This window comes from Telopea speciosissima, chromosome 5, assembly GCF_018873765.1.
Source record: "Telopea speciosissima isolate NSW1024214 ecotype Mountain lineage chromosome 5, Tspe_v1, whole genome shotgun sequence".
NCBI lineage: Eukaryota > Viridiplantae > Streptophyta > Magnoliopsida > Proteales > Proteaceae > Telopea > Telopea speciosissima.
Window position 1 is genome coordinate 68,735,600 of NC_057920.1, and position 21,873 is coordinate 68,757,472.

General features: G+C 41.2%; 1 protein-coding gene across 1 annotated transcript in view; it reads left to right on the plus strand.

The window, feature by feature from the left end:
* Nucleotides 1–21,873, plus strand: part of LOC122662429 (organic cation/carnitine transporter 7) — a 58,521-nt gene that overhangs the window by 20,601 nt on the left and 16,047 nt on the right. Inside the window, exon 3 of the mRNA XM_043858059.1 lies at nucleotides 11,471–11,708. Within this exon, the coding sequence (XP_043713994.1) occupies nucleotides 11,471–11,708 (238 nt within the window). The remainder of the gene's footprint in view (nucleotides 1–11,470; nucleotides 11,709–21,873) is intronic.

Here is a 21,873-nt window from a genome sequence, read left to right on the forward strand (position 1 = left end):
GGCATTGTTGAAGTAGAAGAGGAGCTGCCCAGCTGTGACATAACTTTGCAAAATGCTGCAATACCCTCCCTAGTAAGAGAACTGTGATCTGTCTGCATGCCAGATGAATATCCTATAAGTTGTCTCAGCCATCATAGTATGTGCTCTAGCGCCCCCTCTCCTGCCACCACACATACTAGTAGATCCGCCATGCATACCAAGGGGACGGCCATGAAGTACCCAACACCTCTCTCTAGTGTGCCCAGGTTTCCCATAGTAATCAGATCGGAGTCTATCTCTGTCATCCCCATGGAGTGGCCCTTGGACTCTGCCTCTACCATGCCAATCTATGTGAGAGCTAGAAGTAACAGCAGACCGTTCAAGAGATGATACAGGTTCCATAACCACTTTTCGGGTCTCCTCACTTTGCAAGTAGCTACAGACTTCATCTAAAGAGGGAAGAGGGACTGGCCCAAAATTTGTATCCGGATTGGTTCATATTTAGGGTTCAGGCCACCAAGAATAATTATGACTCACTCCTTCTCAAGTGTCCAGTACACCTTAGCTTCATCCCCTGGATTGGATAGTTGGAGATACTTATAGTGATCATACTCCTCCCATAGGCCAATAACAGTATTGTAATACTCAGAAATGGTCCTATCTCCTTGCTTCATTGTGATGACTTTCTGGAGGAGTTGGTAGACCTTAGCCGAGTCACTCACTTGGTCAAAAATATTAGAAACACTATCCCAATATCTTTGGCAGTCTCCTTCCTCATAAATCTCCTCCCAATCTCAGGTTTCATAGAGAAGATCAGCCAATTCATAACAGTTGTATTCTTGATCTACCATTTTTTATACGTTGGAGCACATAGATCAAGGGCTTGAATGGTACCTATAATATACCCTAGCTCCCCCCTACTTCTTAGGGAAAGCTTTATTGAATGAGCCCAGTCCAAGTAGTTGGTGTTATCCAACTTCACAATGGAAATCTGGGTGTTGGGATTCTCAAAGGCCATTGTAGTAGGCTGAGAACCATGTGAAACACTGGCCTAAGCATCCATAGGTCCACTGACCTCAGACATAATGTAGGAGTACTCTTAAAATATGGGAATGATATCCAATGATATCTGAACCAAGTGGGGACTACACATTCAACCCAAACACACCTCCACAGTACTTAAAAAAAAATCCAGCAAGAAGAACCAAGCACCAAACTTGAAGTAACTCCACTCAAACACACCCATCAAAGGGTAACATCATCTCATGAAAGCTCGAAGAATCCATACAAAGTAGCTCACCACTATTACGTAATAGAAACCATCACACATTGCACCTCAAATGCACGAAGAAGTAAGAAAAAAAGATACCGGCGGTAGCTGGAAGACCACAGGGAATTGAGTTGTGCTCTAACAACTCCTTTCTTCAACGACGGAGACCATGGAGCAATCAAAGAGGACCCCTATGCAATTTACATGAGCCATACCCCTGCCCCAACTGCTGTCGAAAGAGAGTCGATTTTGAGCTTCAAGGAGCTCACAGTCTCGCATGAGATATTCTTTTGGTGCTCTTGTAGCCTCCTTCAAGTTCTATTTCATACTTTCTTCAATCTATTCACATGGTAGTCTCTTCCTTGGAATCCCTTTGTACCCTAAGGTTCCAAAGAGAAGGTGGAGATGTGGAACTTGTAATACGACTCTCAAACCAACCATGGAGCTCTGATACAAAGTTAGAATTAAAGATTGCAAGAGAACAAAGGAAGAAGATGAGAGAAGAAGAAGTTGAAGAGAAGGAGGAGAGAAGTTGGCAGTAGAAGTTGTGTGGGAGAGAATAGACTTCTCCCCCCCCCCCCCTATATTGATTCACTTAGCCAATAATAAGAGAAAGCGCATATGTACCCCCATACTAACATCATGTAGTAAAGGGAGGTAAAAAGGTAAAAAACTAAAAGCACAATACAACATGATGGTACCAATACCCAAAGTACCCTTTTTACATGAACTCTAACAATAGCTTACTCATGTGGACCCTGGCCTGGCCTACCTTGTCCAGAACTAATATGACTAAGATAGAACTAAGAAAGGTCATGTAAAGAAACATTTGAGTCAAAATTTATGTAAATGACTTGTATTAGTTTTTCCTCTAGCTGCCAGCATAATGCATCCCTTATTAGCACCCAGACTAGGAAGCCTAGAATCATAGATGAGTTCATTTGAGGATCTTTAGGGGCCCAAATAAGTGATAAAATAAGAAGAAAAAAAACTACTTGGGATAAGTTGAGGTAACCAATTAAACAGTCTAAACTCTAGGTTTTATTTTATGTGTACAAAGCCCAATAACTGGACCAATGACAGTGGTATTATGCAAATTTAAGGCTTCAAATGGTCAAGAAGGCGGCGAAAAATTATATTGGTTAGCAAGAAAAGACCTGATAAATTATGATTTAGCAAAAAATATACCATGGATGGGGTCTAATGTCAAAATTTGCTTCCTGTTGCCACAGTGTACAGTTACTATGGAGCTTTTCGATTTGAGTTGAGTTGATTTGTATATAGTCATGAGGCTGTGCAACTGAAAATAGATAATATGACATGCTTCAAGAGTGGATAAATATCTCTTTTACAGTATAATGTCGGTTGAGGATAGTGTTAGAGTTTATGTATTAGGGGTACTTTAGTCACTAGTTTATTGTAAGTCATATTGAGTTGTAATTTTCTCTTTTGTTATTTTTTACCCTTTGTTTTTCATAGTGCACATTTAAAAAAGTGCCAATTGTTGCAGAGAAGGAGCTGCATGTGTTCTTGTTCAAGAATCGGGATAGATCCCTTTGACCCCAGCCTCCTCTGATGTTGAAAGTCTCTCAAGCCTGACTTTCTTAAGTCTTCCATTCGAACCACTAGTTGGTAGTCTGAACCGTCCCTTACCTCCCTAGGGAGGCATATGTAATTCCAAGAATATTAGTATGAATCAAATAGGTGAGAGAAGCCCTCAAGCTACTCACCCACAATTTTTCCCTCTCATCTCTTCTTCTTCTTCTTCTTCCTTTCCATGCTCTTACACCTTCTTCCTTGTTAGAACCGATATACCTAGTTTCTAACTTGGTATTAGAGCTGGTTTGAGAGTCAACCAAGCCCATCTTCCTTCTACACCTCTCTTTGGTACCCTAGAAATGTAGAGGGTTCCACTTATAGTACTAAAACTCGCGAAATTTCGTTCGAGATATCGAATATTTTGAGTAACTCGACCTGTCCGAAACGAAACGCAAGTCCGATATGAAAAAAAGCAATATTTCGAATATTTCACCCATCTCGTTTCGGAAATTTCGTAAATCTCGGTAATTTCAGTCATCTCGTTTCGAAAATTTCGGAAATCTCGGTCATTTATGGCATTTTACACACACAGAAAAATACCATATTTCGTCGAAATTTCGGTATCTCGGAAATTTCGGTCAGACCGAAACACCGAAACGAAACGAGATTTAGTACCATAGTTCCACTAGAGGCTATACAATGTAAGATATTATACATAGAAGATTCAATGGAGGTATATCTTCCAAATTAAGCCCTAATGGAGAAGTTTTTTGGGATTTTTTAAAGTGGATTGAAGCTCTAGCAAGTCTGCCACAGTTACTGCTAGCCCTGCCTTATTCATTTCATTTCTCTCTCATCCCTTCACCATTTGGAGTGGGACCGGCACTGTTAGAATCGCCAAGGGGTCTTCTTTCAAACCCCCAAGGACTCGGTTGGGTTGAAGAGTGCACCTCATTTCTGTGCATCCTCACAGGTACCTCCCGCTTCTGGTTTGTTTCCTTGCTTCACCCTTGCAGCTTTGTAATGTGTTGAATAGCTGCTGTTGTTTGAAAAGTTATATGATTTGAAGTATTAGTAGTTGTTATGGAATGAAGCTTTGGTGTAGAAGGTACCTTTGACTTAGATATCTTCAAGAAACTGCAATTCATTTGCTTGCTGGTGGTGCATTTGCTTGATAGTTTGTTTCTTTGGGTAGAGTATACTCCCCATTTGTTTGAGATATCACTTTGGTTTGTTTATTGAGTGTATCCACATGTTGACTGGGTCTGGGTCTGAAGTTAGCGGACTTGTAGAAGCTTCTACTAGCAGTTTGGGTGGTACATACCCCAGTATGACTCTATTTGATAACCCCAATACCCAAATAACTATTGTGAAGTTGGACAATACCAACTATTTGGATTGGGCTCACTCTGTGAAGTTGTCCCTGCGAAGCAAAGGGAAATTGGGATACATTACTGGTTCCATCAAGGCTCCTGCGACGACTGATCCAACATATTTGAAATGGGAGACTGAAAACTCCACTGTCATGACTTGGCTGATTTTCTCCATGAAACCTAAGATAGGTAGGAGATTTATGAGAGAGGAGACCGCAGAGAGATTTGGGACAGTGTCTCTAAGATATTTGACCGAGTGGGTGACTTGGCAAAGGTCTATCAAATTCTTCAAAAGGTCATTACTATGAAGCAAGGTGACTGAAGCATTTCTGAATATTACAACATTGTCATTGGTCTTTGGGAAGAGTATGACCATTATAGGGACCTCCAGTTGTCCAACCGTGAAGATGAGGCAAAGGTGTATTGGACACTTGAGAAGGAACGTGTCCTATTTTACTTGGTGGGCTCAATCCAGAATTTGAGCCAATCTGTCTGCAAATCTTGGGGCAATCCCCTCTTCCATCCTTGGATGAAGTATGTAGCTACTTACAGAGTGAGGAGACTAGGAGAGTATCCATGGACACTGCACCATCTCTGGAAAGATCACCATCTCTGGAAAGATCTGCTCTTGCTTCTAGTTCTAACAGAGATTGGCATGGAAGGGGGAGAGGCCAAGGGCCACCCCGTGGAGATAACAAAGAAAGGTTTAAGTGTGATCATTATGGAAAACTGGGGCACACCAAAGACAGGTGCTGGGTTCTTCATGGCCAACCCCTGGCACACTTGGTGGGTCCACTGGTTTGCGTGGTGGTAGGAGAGAGGGAGCTCGAGCTCATACTGTGACAGCTGAGACTGAGTCACCTGGATTACAGGCCGATCCTGACTCCCTTACTTGGGAGGATATTGCAGCACTACATAGGATGATGTCTCGCCTAGGCTACTCATCTACTACTGCAAAGTCAGACACTTCAGCCTCAACCTTGCAGGTCTCTACATTTGCACCCTCCATTGCTCCCTCTTGGGTCATTGACTCTGGTGCCACTGACCATATGACTGGTATGTCTCAGTGTTATGATTCCTACTCTATTTGCTTGGGTAGGGATAAGGTTAGAGTTGCAGATGGGTCTCTTTCTTCTATTTTTGGTAAGGGTAGTGTTCGGGTCAGCCCTTCCATTTCTCTTGACTATGTTCTTCATGTCCCTAATTTTGCTACTAACCTATTATCTGTTAGCCATTTAACCAAATCCCTGAATTGCTATGTCACTTTATTTCCTTCTCATTGTCTTTTTCAGGATTTGGTGACAAAGAGGATTATTGGCAGTGGACGTGAAGAGAAAGGACTCTACCTTCTTGAGCCCCGCAAACCTGTTTTGCCTACTACTCAGTCCTATGTGCGTGGCTGGAGTGACAACAGTACTATGGATTCTGTGATGCTTTGGCATCAACGTTTAGGCCACCCATCTTTTGTTGTTATGAGGAAACAATTACTTCACTTGTTTACTTCTTTTTCTTCTTATGTTTTTCAGTGTGAACCATGTATTTTTGCTAAACATTGCCGTTCATCTTATCCTTATCATGGTAATAGATCCACTGTTCCTTTTAATATTGTGCACTCTGATGTTTGGGTACCTGCTCCCACTACCTCTTTGTCTGGTGATCGTTATTTTGTTTCCTTTGTTGATGACTATTCCCTGTCCACTTGGACTTTTTTTATGAAAAAAAAGAGTGATGTTTATAATACTTTTAAGAATTTCCATCAGCTTGTTTGTACTCAATTTGGCACTTGCATTCAAATAGTTCGTTCTGACAAAGGGGGTGAATATATGTATGGGGGGCTTCAACAGTTCTTTATTGACCATGGCATTATTCATCATTCATCAAGTTGCTTGTGTTGACACTCCCCAACAGAATGGGGTGGCTGAGAGAAAACATCGCCATTTGTTGGAAGTCACTAGAAGCCTTCTTTTTGGCATGCATTTCCCTAAGAGTTTTTGGTCTGATGCCCTTCTTGTTGCTGCCTTCCTAATCAACCAGATGCCAACTCAGCTCCTTCTCCAAATCCCCTCTGGAAACTCTTTCGCCTCAAGCGCCTGCTTTCTTCCTTCCTCCTATAGTGTTTGGGTATGTCTGCTATGTTCATGTCAATAAATCAGCTCAGACCAAGCTTGACCCCTAAGCACTCAAATGTATCTTCCTTAGCTATTCAGCTTCTACTAAAGGGTATAAATGCTACCATCATTCCTCTCGAAGCCGACTTCTCTCCAATGATGTCACCTTCTTTCAGTCTATTCCTTTCTTTTTTCCTCATCAGCATCCTCTTCAGGGGGAGACTAATGGAAGTGAACAGGCTGCGATGTCATTCCTTTTTTGTCTCCTTTGCCTATCTCCATCTCCCCATTCCAGCTTGATATTGGGAAATACAAAGAGGTGGATGTTGTTCGAAAGGGGAAGAGAGCTTGTACTAACCCTATAGCCAAGTTTGTTTCCTATGATGCTCTTTCTCCTACAGGTATTGCCTACTCTACTGCTCTTGCTTCTTCTTCCATTCCCAAAAATGTCACTGAGGCTATGTCTGACCCAAAGTGGAAGAAGGTCATGTCTGAGGAAATTATGGCTCTTGAGAAGAGTGGTACTTGGACACTTGTTGACCTTCCCAGGGGGAGAGTTCCAGTTGGATGCAGGTGGGTCTATACAATTAAGTACCGATCAGATGGTACTGTGGAAAGATATAAGGCTAGGTTGGTGGCCAAAGGGTATAGTTAGGTGTATGGCATTGACTACCAAGAAACATTTACCCCAGTGGCCAAACACAACTCAATCAAAGTTCTTCTATCGGTGGCAGCTAATAGAGATTGGTCGTTGTACCAATTAGACGTAAAGAATGCTTTTCTCTATAGTGATCTAGAAGAAGAAGTGTATATGCAGCCTCCACCTGGTTTCAAGTTTCCCTTAGCAGAAGGGAAAGTGTGCCTCCTAAAAAAGGCACTTTATGGCCTCAACCAGTCTCCTAAGGTATGGTTTGAGCGATTTAGGCAAGCCATTCTAAGGAATGGGTATTCCTAGAGTCAGGCTGACCACACTTTGTTTATCTGGTGAGAAAATGGTATGATCATAGCTCTTATTGTTTATGTTAATGACATTGTGGTAACTGGGAATGTTCAAGCCAAGATAAGTAGATTGAAGTCATACTTGGCCCAACAGTTTGAGATCAAAGATCTTGGACTCTTGAAGTATTTCTTGGGAATTGAAGTGTCAAGATCAAAGAAGGGAATCATTATTTGCCAAAGAAAGTTTGTACTGGACCTATTGAAGGAAATAGGAATGTTGGGGTGTAAACCAGCAAACTCCCTTTTGATTAAAACCACAAACTTAGTGAAGACTGTGGCTCTCCTTTTACTGATGCAGGCAAGTACCAAAGATTGGTGGGAAAACTGATCTATCTCTCTTTGACTTGGTCAGACATCACCTATGCAATTGGAGTGGTGAATCAATTTATGCATGCCCCCAAGAGTGGGCACTTGGATGTTGTTTATCGCATCATCAGGTACTTAAAATCTTCTCCAGGAAAAGGACTTCTATATGCCAGGCACAACCACTTGAGGATAGAGGGCTACATTGATGCTGATTAGGCTGGTTCCATTTCGGATATAGACGATCTACATCAGATTACTGTACTTTTGTAGGAGGTAACCTAGTCACATGGAGAAGTAAAAAACAACCAGTTGTAGCCAGGTCCAGTGTAGAGGCAGAATTTAGAGCCATGGCTCATGGAGTGTGTGAACTCATATGGCTGAAGCGGTTGATTCAAGATTTGAGATTTGACATTGATGGACCCATGCGGATCTTTTCTGATAACAAGGCTGTTATAAGTATTGCTCATAAACCCGTGCAACATGACCAAATGAAGCACATTTAGGTCGATAGGCTCTTTGATGACTCAGGTTGCATTTGTACTCCCTTTGTGAAGACAGTTGATCAAGTGGCAGATATCTTCACCAAAGGTCTCATTCCTAACCAGTTAGGGGTGTCAATGGGTCGGGTTGGGCCGGGCTTGCCCTAAACCCTAACCCAACCCTAAAGGCCTTAACCTAAACCCTGACCCGACCCGACCCTGCCAGGGTTTTTCCTGACCCGACCCGACCCTGATTGACCCTGTCTTGACCCTGACCCTGACCCTGATTTTGTCTGTAATCCCATGTGCCTTTAGGGCTTTTTTTATCTTTTGCTTTTTAATTTTTTTATTAGGCTATATATAAAAATAAATATTAGACCAAAAAAAAAAAAATAAAAAAAAAAAAAATAAAAAAAAAAAAAAAAAAAAAAAAAAATATATATGCAATATTATATACTTATAATTAATACAGGGTCGGGTTGGGCCGGGCCGGGCTGGGCTAAGCCCGGGATCTAAACCCTGACCTGACCCGACCCTGCCAGGGCTAGACTATAACTAAACCCAAACCCGCCCTCAGGGTTGAAAAATCAGGGTTGGGTCCGGGCCGGGCTCAGGGCGGGTTCGGGCCAGCCGGGTTTTATTGACACCCCTATAACCAGTTCAGTACCCTTTTGTGCATGCTGGGAATGTATGATATTTATTTTCCAGTTTGAGGGGGAATGATAGAATTTATGTATTAGGGGTACTTTAGTCACTAGTTTATTGTAAGTCATATTGAGTTATAATTTTCTTTTTTGTTATTTTTTACCCTTTACCTCCCTAGGGAGGCATATGTAATTCCAAGAATATTACTAATGAATCAAATAGGTGAGAAAAGCCCTCAAGCTACTCTCCCACGATTTTTCCTTCTCATCTCTTCTTCTTCTGCTTCTTCTTCCTTTCCAAGCTCTTACACCTTCTTCCTTGTTAGAACCGATCCATACCTAGTTTCTAACTGACAGATGCACTATAGAGTAGACACACATCCCTTCAGGTAACCATGCCCTGTGTATCACATTTCTATGAAACTCATGGGTGCTGGTCAGACTTCCAGCTGTTAGAAATGACTGAATTCTCCTTCAACTTTGCAGTTTAAATGGAGTGGCTGTGATTGTTTTGTATGGAGAGTTTAATAGTGGAATAAGAGAAGAAAAAAAAGTAGAAAGTATAAAGTTGGTTGTAGCACAAGCTGCACAACGAGAGTTTTGAATCTTGGGGTATAATACTATACATTCGTGAGGCTCCCATTGTGCAGAGCATATCAAATCAGCTTCTGAGTTGTGATTAAAACATCAGAAAATGGTAAGATAAAACTTTTCTATGATGGGCAGAAAACCCATTAGTTGATTGGTAACCAGTTTCAATGGCTAAGCTAAAATGGTAAAAACTAAAGGGCAAATTCTAAACCCTTGAAGCTTGAAAGGTAAAAGGTAAAGGATACTCAACTCAACTCAGCCTTATCCCAATTAAATGGGATCGGCTACATGGATCTTTTTTCTCCAAGCAGCTCTATTCAAACCCATACTTGTTACTAGTCCTAAGATATGCATGTCTTCCTTCATCACTTCTCCTAGATTATTTTTTGGCATACCTCTGGCTCTTTTAGTTCCTTCAATCTGAATCAAATCACTCCTCCGTACTAGATCATTCTTAAGGCATCCGTTGCACATGTCATGCCACCTCAAATGACTTTCTCACAACTTATCATGTAAAAGTATAGCGGGAATAAAATGGGATAGTTGGATCTGTGCTTGTGTTTATACGGTGTGTTTCTCTAGACTTATTTTTCAAATTCTCATGGTATTAGACAAGGAAATCCCTGCCCTCTTCTTCACTCCCCCCCCCTCAAAGTTAGGTGGGAAATGTTTAGCGGGTTGATGGCAAGTTCTGCTTTTGCAGGGTCCTGGGAGGGGTGGACTGGAGTCTGTCCTAACCTTCGGCATTTTTTGCAGAGTAGTTGCTGAGGCTTTTTACCGAGACCAAGTGATGGCCCATAAATCTCTTCAATTTTATATACACATATATATGGCAACTATAAAATCCCTCCCCCGGTGATCGTAGACCACTTTCTCCAGTCAGTCTTTCACCTTTATTGATATGATATAAAACAAACAAGCTTACTAATCACAGACTGGATTTTGCACTGGGTGTTATGTCAAATCTCGAAAGTTTTCTTGCTCGACTTTGAGAATACTATGCTACATTTGTTGATTGTTGCAAGTCTTTTGGCCTTTTTGGGAGTGTCTTTTGGCCTGCTTGTATTCTTTTTTCTTATCAATAACTCTCTGCATCTGTTGCTTAAAAAAAAACTAGAGTGGACTTGTGCTTATGTAAGTATTTATAAGTAAAAATTAAATTTATAAATCACTAATTATAGTAACATTTTAATAATAAATTTTTTTATCGATCTTCGCTAACTTATTCCACTTGGATGTCAGCTATGTTTTCTTCAGTTTTAAAACACTGGCATCTGGTTTATATGGTTGACATCTTTTCTTTTTATCCATTGAGCATATCGATTGTCAACCATGATCTGTGTGGTCCTTGCATAAATTACTTCCTGGATTCCATTTATGATGTGATCACACCATCAAGATTTTACGCATGCATGACACTTTGCCTAATTTCAAATTTAATCGGTGTCACATTATGACCCTCCCCAGACCCCGCAGTGGCGGCAGGAGCCTCGTGAAAAAAAAAAAAAAAAAAAAACTTTAGCTAGTTATACTGCAATGCCTGCCACTGCTCCTTATGAGTGTGAGCAGTCAAAAACTCTCTAGTCTCTTCTGCTGCTTGTCATATTGAATTTGTAGATTAAAAATTTTGGCTGTTTGATTTCCTCATGAGATATATGCATTAGTCAGATTAGCTTACGAATAAAAGCAAGGTCGAAATCCATCCCTCTTGTTTCAAAACTCTCCAGTCTCTTCTGATGTTGTCATATTCAATTTCTAGATTTAAAAAAAATTCTATTTGATATTTTGATTTGCTCGATACTTTTTGGGAAGATATTATTGTTTACTTTTTGTGCATTAATAAGATTTACCTGATTTGGACTGCTTATATTATAGCTATTCACTCCTTGATACTGTGTAGAACTCTGTATGAAAATTTTCTGGGTTCCATCTTTCTTTTTTGAGAGAGTGGACCTTGGTGCAACGGTAAAGGTTGCTCCATTCACGGGTTCGAGTCTGGAAACAGCCACTCTGCGAAAGCAGGGGTAAGACTGCGTATATAATGACCCTCCCCAGACCCCGCAGTGGCGGGAGCCTCGTGCACTGGGTACGCCCCCCTTTCTTTTTTAAGAAACATTATCATCTAACTTTTTTTTATTACACTATACTTCATTTTGCAACTTGCTTTCCTCTTTTTCTTCAGGAAGGGATTCGTCATTACTGCAGTAGTTACTTTCGGAGCTGGTTTCCTTAGTGCTTTCGCCCCAAATTATATTTCATTGATCATTGTTCGTTGTTTGGTTGGTATTGGTTTGGGAGGTGGCCCTGTGCTTGCATCCTGGTTTTTGGAGTTTATTCCTGCTCCAAGCAGAGGTACTTGGATGGTTGTCTTTTCAGCTTTCTGGACTATTGGAACAATTTTGGAGGCCTTACTTGCATGGGTATGGTCACCATATCCTTCTCTGGATTTCCTGAATTTAGGTCTTCTTGGATTGTAATTTCTGCCCCTTTTTGCTCTCCTATCCAATAGTTGAGCTTTAAAACCACAACTTAAAGGAGGTAGTGTTGGTTATTCTACATTTCTACGTGACTCTTCAATTGGAACTCTACTAGAATTTGTTGCTTTGTGGGACCACAGATTTATTTTGAGGGGACTTTTTTTTTTTGGGTGAATAAGAATTTCATTACCAAAAGAAGAAGCAAAGAATTTACAAAAGGCCCTAAAGAGGAAGAGCCCAACCAGCCAGCCTAAACATTAGCTGGAGCAACCAAGGAGACATTTGAGAGACCCCAGGACTGAACAATGGTCCTGTTCCTAGGGGTGTCTTTACAAGTAGAGGGGGGAAGTAAAGATAGCTTTGCTTTAATTTCAATGGAAATGGAATCCCATATCTTCTGGAAAGGCCGAGAGTTGGAGGTCCATTTTCTCAAATTACGCTCCATCCAAATATGGTTGAGAGTAGCACAGAAAGCCATCTTCCCGACCACGTCACAAGTAGAGGAGCCAGCGAAAGTCATATCAATCCAAATCCATTCTCTAGCGAAGGGAAGAATACGTCTTCGAATAGGCCAGCATTTAAGGAGCACACCCTTCCAGATTGCAGTTGCAATAGGACAATCAAAGAAGAGATGGTTCAGGTCTTCATCATTGTTCCAGCAGAGGCAGCAAGCACGAGGAACTGAGATCTGGCGGCTTATTCTTTTTCTTTTATTTTCTTTGTTTCTTTTTATATATGTGACTCATTACTTGGTTGCTTGAGATCGTATTTGTGGTCCCAATAGAATTATGGAATAACATAGGGGTTTGTGGTTTATCTTGGCTAACCAGCACACAAGGAAAATGTCAGATGAATGGAGGAGAAGCATTATGGTCCCAACCTACAAAAATAAAGTTGATATTTAGAGCTGCAACAATTATAGAGGCATTAATTGATGAATCGTACTATGAAATTATAGGAGAGGGTTATTGAAACCCACTTGACAAGAGAAACTACTATCTCGGAGAACCAATTTGGATTTATGCCAGGTAGATCCATGATGCAGGCCCAGCCCGCATCTTGAAGACCTCAGCCAGTCAGCCCAACTCCACTGTGTGGGCCGACATCAGCCCATTCAAGCTTGTTGCAAATCAAAATTAAACTAATCACATCAGGGGTGAAGGAAGAAAGATGAAAGAAGAAGAAGAGAGGGAGAAGAAGTTGTCACAAGCGAGGAGAGCAGCCTGCGATAGGTAAATTAGAATACCTTCACGCAGGCAGTCTCTCAATATATAATTAATTTAGACAAAATAGAAAGTAAGGTAGTTAGGGATACATGAAATTACCCTAGCCCCTTACTTATTACAACCTTACAAACTAAGGACAGAACTGATGTAAAATAACAGGAAACCCCCAAAACACAAAATATAAGACTAAAATACCCCTAGTTTTCAACACGCCCCCTCAATCTGGAGCACAGAGGTCTCCCATGCTTAGCTTGTTACAACAGGTGCGAAAACTAGGAGCAAAAAGTGACTTGATGAACATAACTGCTAGCTGATTCGTGGATGAAACAAATGGGGTTTCAACAAGTTTTTTTAGCACAACATCTCGAACAAAGTGACAGTCCACTTCAATATGTTTGGTCCGTTCATGATAGACTGGATTGCTCGCAATGTATATGGCTGCCTGGTTATCACAATACATCTTCATGGGCACCGACACAGATAAACCCATCTCAAGAAGAAGAGACCTGAGCCACATCAACTCTGCAGTAGTATGAGCCATAGCTCTATATTCCGCTTCAGCACTTGACCTGGCAATTGTAGTCTGTTTCTTACTATGCCACGTAACCAGATTACCCCCAACAAAAGTACAATACCCTGTAGTCGAGCGACGATCACTGGCCGAACCAGCCCAGTCAGCATCGGAAAAAGCAACAAGATCCATAGGCCTATGAGGACGATAAATCAACCCTTTACCAGGAGCACCCTTCAAATAGCGAAGAACACGAACAACTCCATCCCAATGAGCCTTCCGAGGAGACTGCATAACCTGACTAAGGACACCCACTGCAAAGGAAGTGTCTGGTCTAGTAACTGGAAGATGGATTAGCTTCCCAACCAAACTTTTGTGCTGGTGCACGTCTTTAAGGAGATCACCATCATCTACCCCAAACTTCTGATGAGGATCCATAAGAACATCTACTGGCTTTGAAGCAAGCATGCCAGTGTCAGATAGAAGGTCCAATACATATTTCCTTTGAGATAAATTGACACTTTTCCTACTTCTCACAACTTCAATGCTAAGAAAATAGTGAAGATCACCTAGATCCTTGGTCTGAAAATGCTGCTGTAAATATGTTTTTATCTCTGCAATACCTGCCTCATCATCACCAGAAATAATAATATCGTCTACATAGACGACCAAGACAACCACCTTACCATCTCGGCGGCGGACAGACACCGAGTGGTCGGAATAATACTGTGAAAAGCCATAAGACATCACCGTAGTACTGAATTTCTCAAACCACGCTCTGGGCGATTGTTTGAGACCATAGATAGTCTTCCGTAGTTTACAAACCCGTGTACGATCCTCCCCCTGAGCAACATACCTTGGAGGTTGCTCCATATAAACTTCCTCTTGCAAGTCACCATACAAAAAGGCATTTTTAATGTCAAGCTGATACAATGGCCAATCAAATTTCACCGCCAAAGAAATAATTAAACACACCGAATTTAGCCGGGCAACAGGAGAGAACGTCTCAAAATAATCAACTCCTTAAGTCTGGGTATATCTGTTGAATAATGTACACAAGAATACCGTGGGCGTATTCTGGTCCTTTTTTGGGGTTTATTTTATGTTTAATGTATTGCCTAGTAAACTCGGCTAAGCTAGGGGTATTTCTGTCTTTTCATGTACTCTTTGATATTATAAATACAAGGCTTGCTTGATCACATTGATCATTCAAGCAATTACACATTAATTGTTTTGTTAACATGGTATCAGAGGCAGGTTCTTTGATTTAGGTTATACAAAAAATTTTTACACCACCTTCTCCATCCTTCCTTTCTCTCTCGAACTCTCTTCTTCTTCTCTCCTTGGTTCTCTCCATCCTTCAAGGGCAGCACTAATGAGGTGATCATATTATGATCTAGATACTGCCCTCCATCTCACCTCATTTTAGATGATTTAAATACTTTTTCTTCGATAGCTGCTGCCTCCCCTCTTCTACGATTTTTTGGACTGCTTCTTTTTTTGAAAATCAATCTTATATATATTTGGGGGATTGATTGTTCACTTTGGAGCTCCATGAGCAGGCTTTGGATAGCATCTATCAAGTTCTTTTATCTACAGTTGAAGACCTCACAAGTTCAAGCTTTTTTCCCTATATTGATCTCAATTGTCAGGGTTTTGAAAACCCTGACACAATATCGATCTTAGGGTTTCAGCCATTTGATTGTGAAGATATTTGGAGGGAAGCTTTCTGTTGAGAAGTGTACCACGATAGGGGGAGTGTCCCTATTGTGGTTGAGTCCATTATGGTTTCCTTTATTGTTTTATGTCTTTAATTGTTAGGAGTCAGGAGTCAGTTTCCTACTCTAAGTTAGTTACCTATTTTAGATTAGGTTTAGTTTCCTTTTCCTTTTATGATTGTAATGGTTTTATTATAGATAAGATATTTGAGGGAGGAAGCAAACTAACACATACGGCTCCTCCCCTTGAAGCTACTCTTCTCCTCTCTTTTCTTCTCTAGGTTATTGGTTACAGGTCCTAGGTTTTCTACATGGTATCAAAGCAGGCAGGGGTCACGGTATCGAGTCCCCCTGGGAGCGGGCAGGTGTTGAATTATTTATCCACCTGTGTCCTCCTTTGGATAGTCCGCCGTGTTAGAACTCCTGTTTGATATACATATTGTTTCCTCCCTTTCCTACAAGGTCGACATTTTAGAGGAAGCGGTTTCTACATGGTATCAGAGCTGTTGTAACCAATACCTGATTATCTCCGTAATAGCAGTTTTGAGAGTCGATTTGGGTTTTTAGTTTGAAGTAAGAAACCCTAGTTCATAAAAGAGGAAGAACTAGGGTTTCATATACTGAGTTACTGATTTGCTACATTCGATTGATGAAGACATCTGCTACAGGTTGGTTTGTGCTCCATCGATATTTATTTTCGTTCTATTCCGATGCTACTATCACAAGTTGCGATCTGAGTCAATAACTTGGCTGCTGAATCAATATCTCTGATGTTGCTATCATATATTGTTGTCATTTGTTCTCATGATCTCTGCTTCTAAAATCATGTCGTACGACTACTCAATATTTTACTATGTGGGTTGCTTTCGCTATCAGAGGAGATTGAAGGACCTGCTTTTGTTTGGTGATGGTATTTGCTGATCTGTTGATGTTCTATTGTTGTTCATGATCGAAGTTTTCTGCTAATTGATATCCTTCTGCTACTCCTGGTTTCTGCTGGTTTTTCTTTGATGCTATTGATTTGCAGATCGAAAAAGTAGAAGACCTGCTGCATCTTGATCTACCGTATCTGAACCAGATCCGTTGGCTGCTGGTTCTCGTTTTCCTCTTGTGGCTGGTTCTTGGAATTGGTTGAAGAGAGGTTGAAGTTGCAGCTTTTGTTCCGCCTCCTCCTTTCCCTGCTTTCTGATCTGAGTTTTTGGAGATTTAATTACTTTTCTCCATGAGCTGCTGCTGTTTCTGATCGAAGAATCAGTTTCTGCCTCTTGATTTGCCTGATATTGTTATCGATAGCTTCATGTGCTGATTTTTGCCTCGATTGTTGGTATCGATTTGCTCCTTATCTCACTGCTGGTTTGCCGGAGGAGGAAGACAGGCCACAATATTCTTCTTCCTGGTTTTTGCAAAGTCCACCAGCAACTCCTTGAACATAACGTGACTGACTAGGTTTAAAAGACAGCCACATTACCTTTTTAAGGTCCATCTTTCCCTTTCGTGATTCTTCTTCCTTTCTTTTATTTATTTTGTTTTTCCCACTTATCTTATTACCCTTTAGTCTTTCCTAAATTACATATTGCCATTAGTCTTTTCCTCTTCCTAGTTTACCCTTTCTATTAGGGGGTTGATTTATTTTCCAATTTAGTCCCCTTTCAGTAATTTTAATTCCCATTATGTCCCACTGCTTCTTCAATTACCCATAGCCCCCTTGCAAATTCTGATTTATTACCAGATTGCCACTCCTTCCTTAAATTTGGCCTTGCGTATGCATATGTATGGATTTCACTTAAATTACAGTTCTGCCATTACCTCTTGTTATTGCCTATTGTATACTTGGATGGGTCCATCCCGAACGAAATTGGGTATTTTGACCCAGTTCCACATCAATTGGAGATTGCATGATGTAATTACAGAATTGCCATTGGGTATACATATGTGCCATATTATTGCTATGGTGGGCCCCAGATCACATCAATTTGTTTTTTGGCAAATTGGTACTTACATGACATTAAGGATGGAGTTTGTTTTGAGGGGGAGATTGGAAATTATTGAGATGCTGGTCATTTACCAAACTGCCATTGCTCTTTTAATTCCGACATTTCTTCAAAATTCTTGAAGTATAGTTGCCCAGGTGGGCCCCGAACACGTGGGATTTGTACTTCTTTGAAGGTTGGACCTTGCATGGTGGTTGTTGGCTCCAATGAGGGGAGGTTAGAAACTGATATTGGGATTCTTTTATATCTACGGCTGTTATTTGTAGTTCTCTTGTTTATGGGATTTATTGTGATGCCCGTGCTTTGCGATGTTGATTATTGGCCATTATTTGTTCATGTGTAATGCTACACGTGAGGGGGAGATTGGAATTGGATATTACTATTTGCATATCTGCTCTGCCCAAGTCATCAATTGAAGAGTCTTACCTTTCTCAAGAATATTTCGGTGAAGATTTCTTAAGATTTATTTCAGTGAAGATTTTTTACTTTTGAAGGGAAACTCCGAAGTTGCTGCCCTCCATCTTTAAGCATGATATAGTGTTTTTTGAAGATCGATAGGAAAATTCCACTTTGTACGATTGAATTGATTCTTACTTTGCAGATCGAGTCTTCTCTTATTAGAAATCAAGTTCCGCAATTATTGGAGAACATCTGTCATCGTTATCTATCTGCTGTTTTTGGATTGCGGTTGATGTTATCTATCGTCCAGTGCTTGGGCTGATATTTCTATTGGTTTTATTGGAGTTTCCTCTGTGCTCACTGAAGTCTACAACTACTATTCAAGACTGGTGTGAATTTGATTTTCTATTCTTTTTAGTCCAAGATGGAGCCTTTCTTTTGATATTTGTATACTCCAGCTTGAGGGGGAGTGTTGAGAAGTGTACCACGATAGGGGGGGTGTCCCTATTGTGTTTGAGTCCATTATGGTTTCCTTTATTGTTTTATGTCTTTAATTGTTAGGAGTTAGGAGTCAGTTTCCAAGTCTAAGTTAGTTACCTATTTTAGATTAGGTGTAGTTTCCTTTTCCTTTTATGATTGTAATGGTTTTATTATAAATAAGATACTTGAGGGAGGAAGCAAACTAACACATACGGCTCCTCCCCTTGCAGCTACTCTTCTCCTCTCTTTTCTTCTCTAGGTTATTGGTTACGGGTCCTAGGTTTTCTACACTTTCCCTATCCTATTAGTGCACTCGACTCCAATTCCAGCCCCTTCTGTTGCAGATTTTTTAAGATATCAAGTTCTCCAATTTTTTGATCGATTTGCCCATATCGATTTGCTATTTGCTTGGCTACCTCCATGATGTTTGATCTTACCACAGCTACCTCTGGGGGTGATGGTCAGTCCATGACTGAATTCCTTCCTTATGCTGCTGCTATTAAATTAGATGGTACCAATTACTTAATGTGGGCCAGATCTCTCTCTTTGATTGTGCCTGGAAGAGGACTTACTGGACATCTTACTGGCACCTCTACACAGCCCCCTGATGAAGGTCCCCTTCAAGCTCGATGGATTGCTAATGATGCTATGGTTATGTCATTCTTATTGAACTCCTTGCAACCTGACCTCTCTAGTCAGTATATTCTCCTTGAAACAGCTACACAAATATGGACTGCTGCCAAGGAAACCTAGGGACAATTCGGGAATGATGCTCAAGTTTATGAGATCCGTAAGACCCTCCATGCCACTACACAGAAGGAGTTGTCTGTCTCTAAGTATTATGTTGCCCTCAAGAGCTTATGACAACAATTGGACTCTCGTTTCTAGCCCTCTACCGCTGTGGACATTGTTGCCTATCGCAAATATGTGGACTAGATTCGTGTTTATGATTTTTTAGCTGGTCTTAATGCTGAATACGATCCAATTCGTGTGCAAGTTCTTGGTCGAGTACCTTTCCCAACATTGGAGCAGGCCTTTGCTTTTGTTTACACTGAGGAGACCCGTCGGGCTGCCATGTTGTTCACTCCTACGGTTGAGAGATCAGCTTTACAAGGTGCTGGCTTCAGCCCTATTCCTCCATCTGAGGGTACTGCTTCGGCTGATTCGACAAAAGAGCCTGTAAAGTGTAACCATTGCAATAAATGATATCACACTAAGGCCAATTTCTGGAAATTACATGGGAAGCCTCTGATTTTGAGGCCAAACTTGCTCATGCTAAAACTAAAAACAAGGCTAATCACACTGAAAGTGTAGCTATAGCCCCCACTGCTGAACATGGTCTCTCCCAGGAAAAATTATAGGCTTTCAGGCGTGTGTTATAGACTTCCGCTGCCTCTGCTACATCTCTTCTTGCCGGTTACTCCACTCCATCGGGTTCCCACTTTGCCCATTCAGGTATTTTCTTTGCTGGTCACTGTGCATTGATTGTCCCCACTCCGTGGATCATAGATTCTAGTGCCACTGATCACATGACAGTTTCTTCTAGCCTTTTTCATACCTATTCCCCTACTTCTGGCAAGGATAAAGTCAAAGTGGCTGATGGCTCCCTTTCATCAGTTTCTGGAAAAGGATCCATTAGCTGCTCCCCTTCTCTTACCTTGTCCTCTATTTTGCATATTCCCAATTCCACTACTAATCTTCTCTCTATTAGTAATCTTATTAAAAACCTGAATTATAAAGTGACTTTTTTTTCCAACTCATTGTGTTTTTCAAGAACTAGAATCGGGGAAGACGATTGGATCGGGTAAAGTGCATGGTGGATTGTACCTACTTGATGATGGACTTCTTTCTCCAAGAGCATTAACTTCCCAACTATGTCAGCCTTCTTCTTTCTCCTCTGAATTACACCAATGGCATTATAGATTAGGACATCCCCCTTAGGAACTTAATCCCATTAATTTCCAGCTTTGGTTAAACATTGTAATAAGGAAGATTTTTTTGTGAGGCTTGTGTCTTGGCCAAACAAACACGTTCAACTTATCTTGTTTCTAATAAAAGAAGTTCTTCCCTATTTCACTTAGTTCATACTGATGTGTGGGATCCTCGTCGTAAAGTCTCTATTTCTGGTCATCGGTGGTTTGTCACATTCATAGACTGTTATTCTAGATCCACTTGGGTCTACCTGATGCACACAAAAAATGAGGTTTTTTCCTTTTTCAGCATTTTCATATGATGGTTCAGACCCAATTTAATGCCACTCTCAAAGTCTTGGGATAGAGTATATAGAAGGTCGGTTCCAAAAATACCTTGCTGCCCATGGGATTCTCCATCAGACCAGCTGTGTTTGCTACTCCAGACCAAAATGGTGTGGCTGAGAGAAAAAATCGCCATCTCTTGGAGGTGGCTAGAGCACTTATGTTTGCCCGACATGTTCCATCCTTTTATTGGGGGGGGGGGGGATGCTGTCCTCACTGCGACTTATTTAATTAATAGGCTACTTACTCGGGTTCTTGGCTCCAAGTCCCTTGTTGAGCTCTTACATGGCTCTTCTTCCTTTATTGTTCCCCCTAAGGTGTTTGGCTATGTTTGTTATACTAGGGATACTAAATCCCCTGGTAAACTTGAGCCTCGTGGTCTCCGCTGCATTTTCTTAGGTTACTCTGCTACCCAAAAGGGGTACAAATGCTATTATCCTCCTACCCAACGTACCATGGTCAGTATGGATGTGATCTTTCATGAGACTCTCCTATTATTCGTCCCCACCTCTTCAGGGGGAGAGTTCTAATGAAGATGTGTTGACCATAGACCCCCCCCCTTAGGGATGTGCATGATGAGTTTGCTCCTATTCCTGCTCCTCCTGTTCTTATTCCTCCCTCTTCCTCAGGAGGAGATGTTCCTATACAGGGGGAGGTTCCTACTCTGGTCCCTTCCTCTTCTTCAAGGGGAGATGTTCCTACACAGGGGGAGATTACCGAAATTCCTGCTCAGGGGGAGATCACTCCAGTCCAGAAAACCATTGGTGAATTTCAGCAGAGGATTGATGCATCAAATTTGAAGGTTTATGCAAAGAGCCGAACCAGACATAAGCAACTTCAATCCACTATAACACAAGTACCCGTCCAGTTGCCAACCTCGGATCCAAAACCTACTTCTCCATCTGGTAATACTTCTTCTCTTGACTTACCTATTGCTGTTCGCAAAGGTATTAGGGCTTGGAATCAATACCCTATATCTCATGTTGTTTCTTCTGATTCCCTTTCTCCATCTTTTCGTGCTTTTGTTTCTTCTCTTTCTTCTGTTCGTATTCCTCAAAATTGGCAGGAAGCTCTTTCAGATGGAAAGTGGAAGGCGGCAATGATGGAAGAAATGGAAGCCTTGAAAAAAAATTGCACATGGGAGCTTGTGGTTCTTCCACTAGGGAAAAGGACTGTTGGATGCAAGTGGGTGTTTGTAGTGAAACAGAAGGTGGATGGCATTGTGGATAGATATAAGGCACGAATCGTGGCAAAAAGGGTTCACTCAGACATATGGGATTGATTACCAGGAGACCTTTGCCCTTGTTGCAAAACTGAATACTGTCCGAGTTTTGTTTTCTTGTGCAGTCAATCTTGGATGGGATTTACAGTAGCTGGATGTGAAGAATGCTTTTCTCAATGGAGAGCTTGATGAGGAGGTGCATATGGACATTCCACCTGGGTTCTCTTACGCCAAAAACCAAGGCAAAGTGTGTAGATTGAAGCGTGCACTTTATGGGCTGAAGTAATCACCTCGAGCATGGTTTGG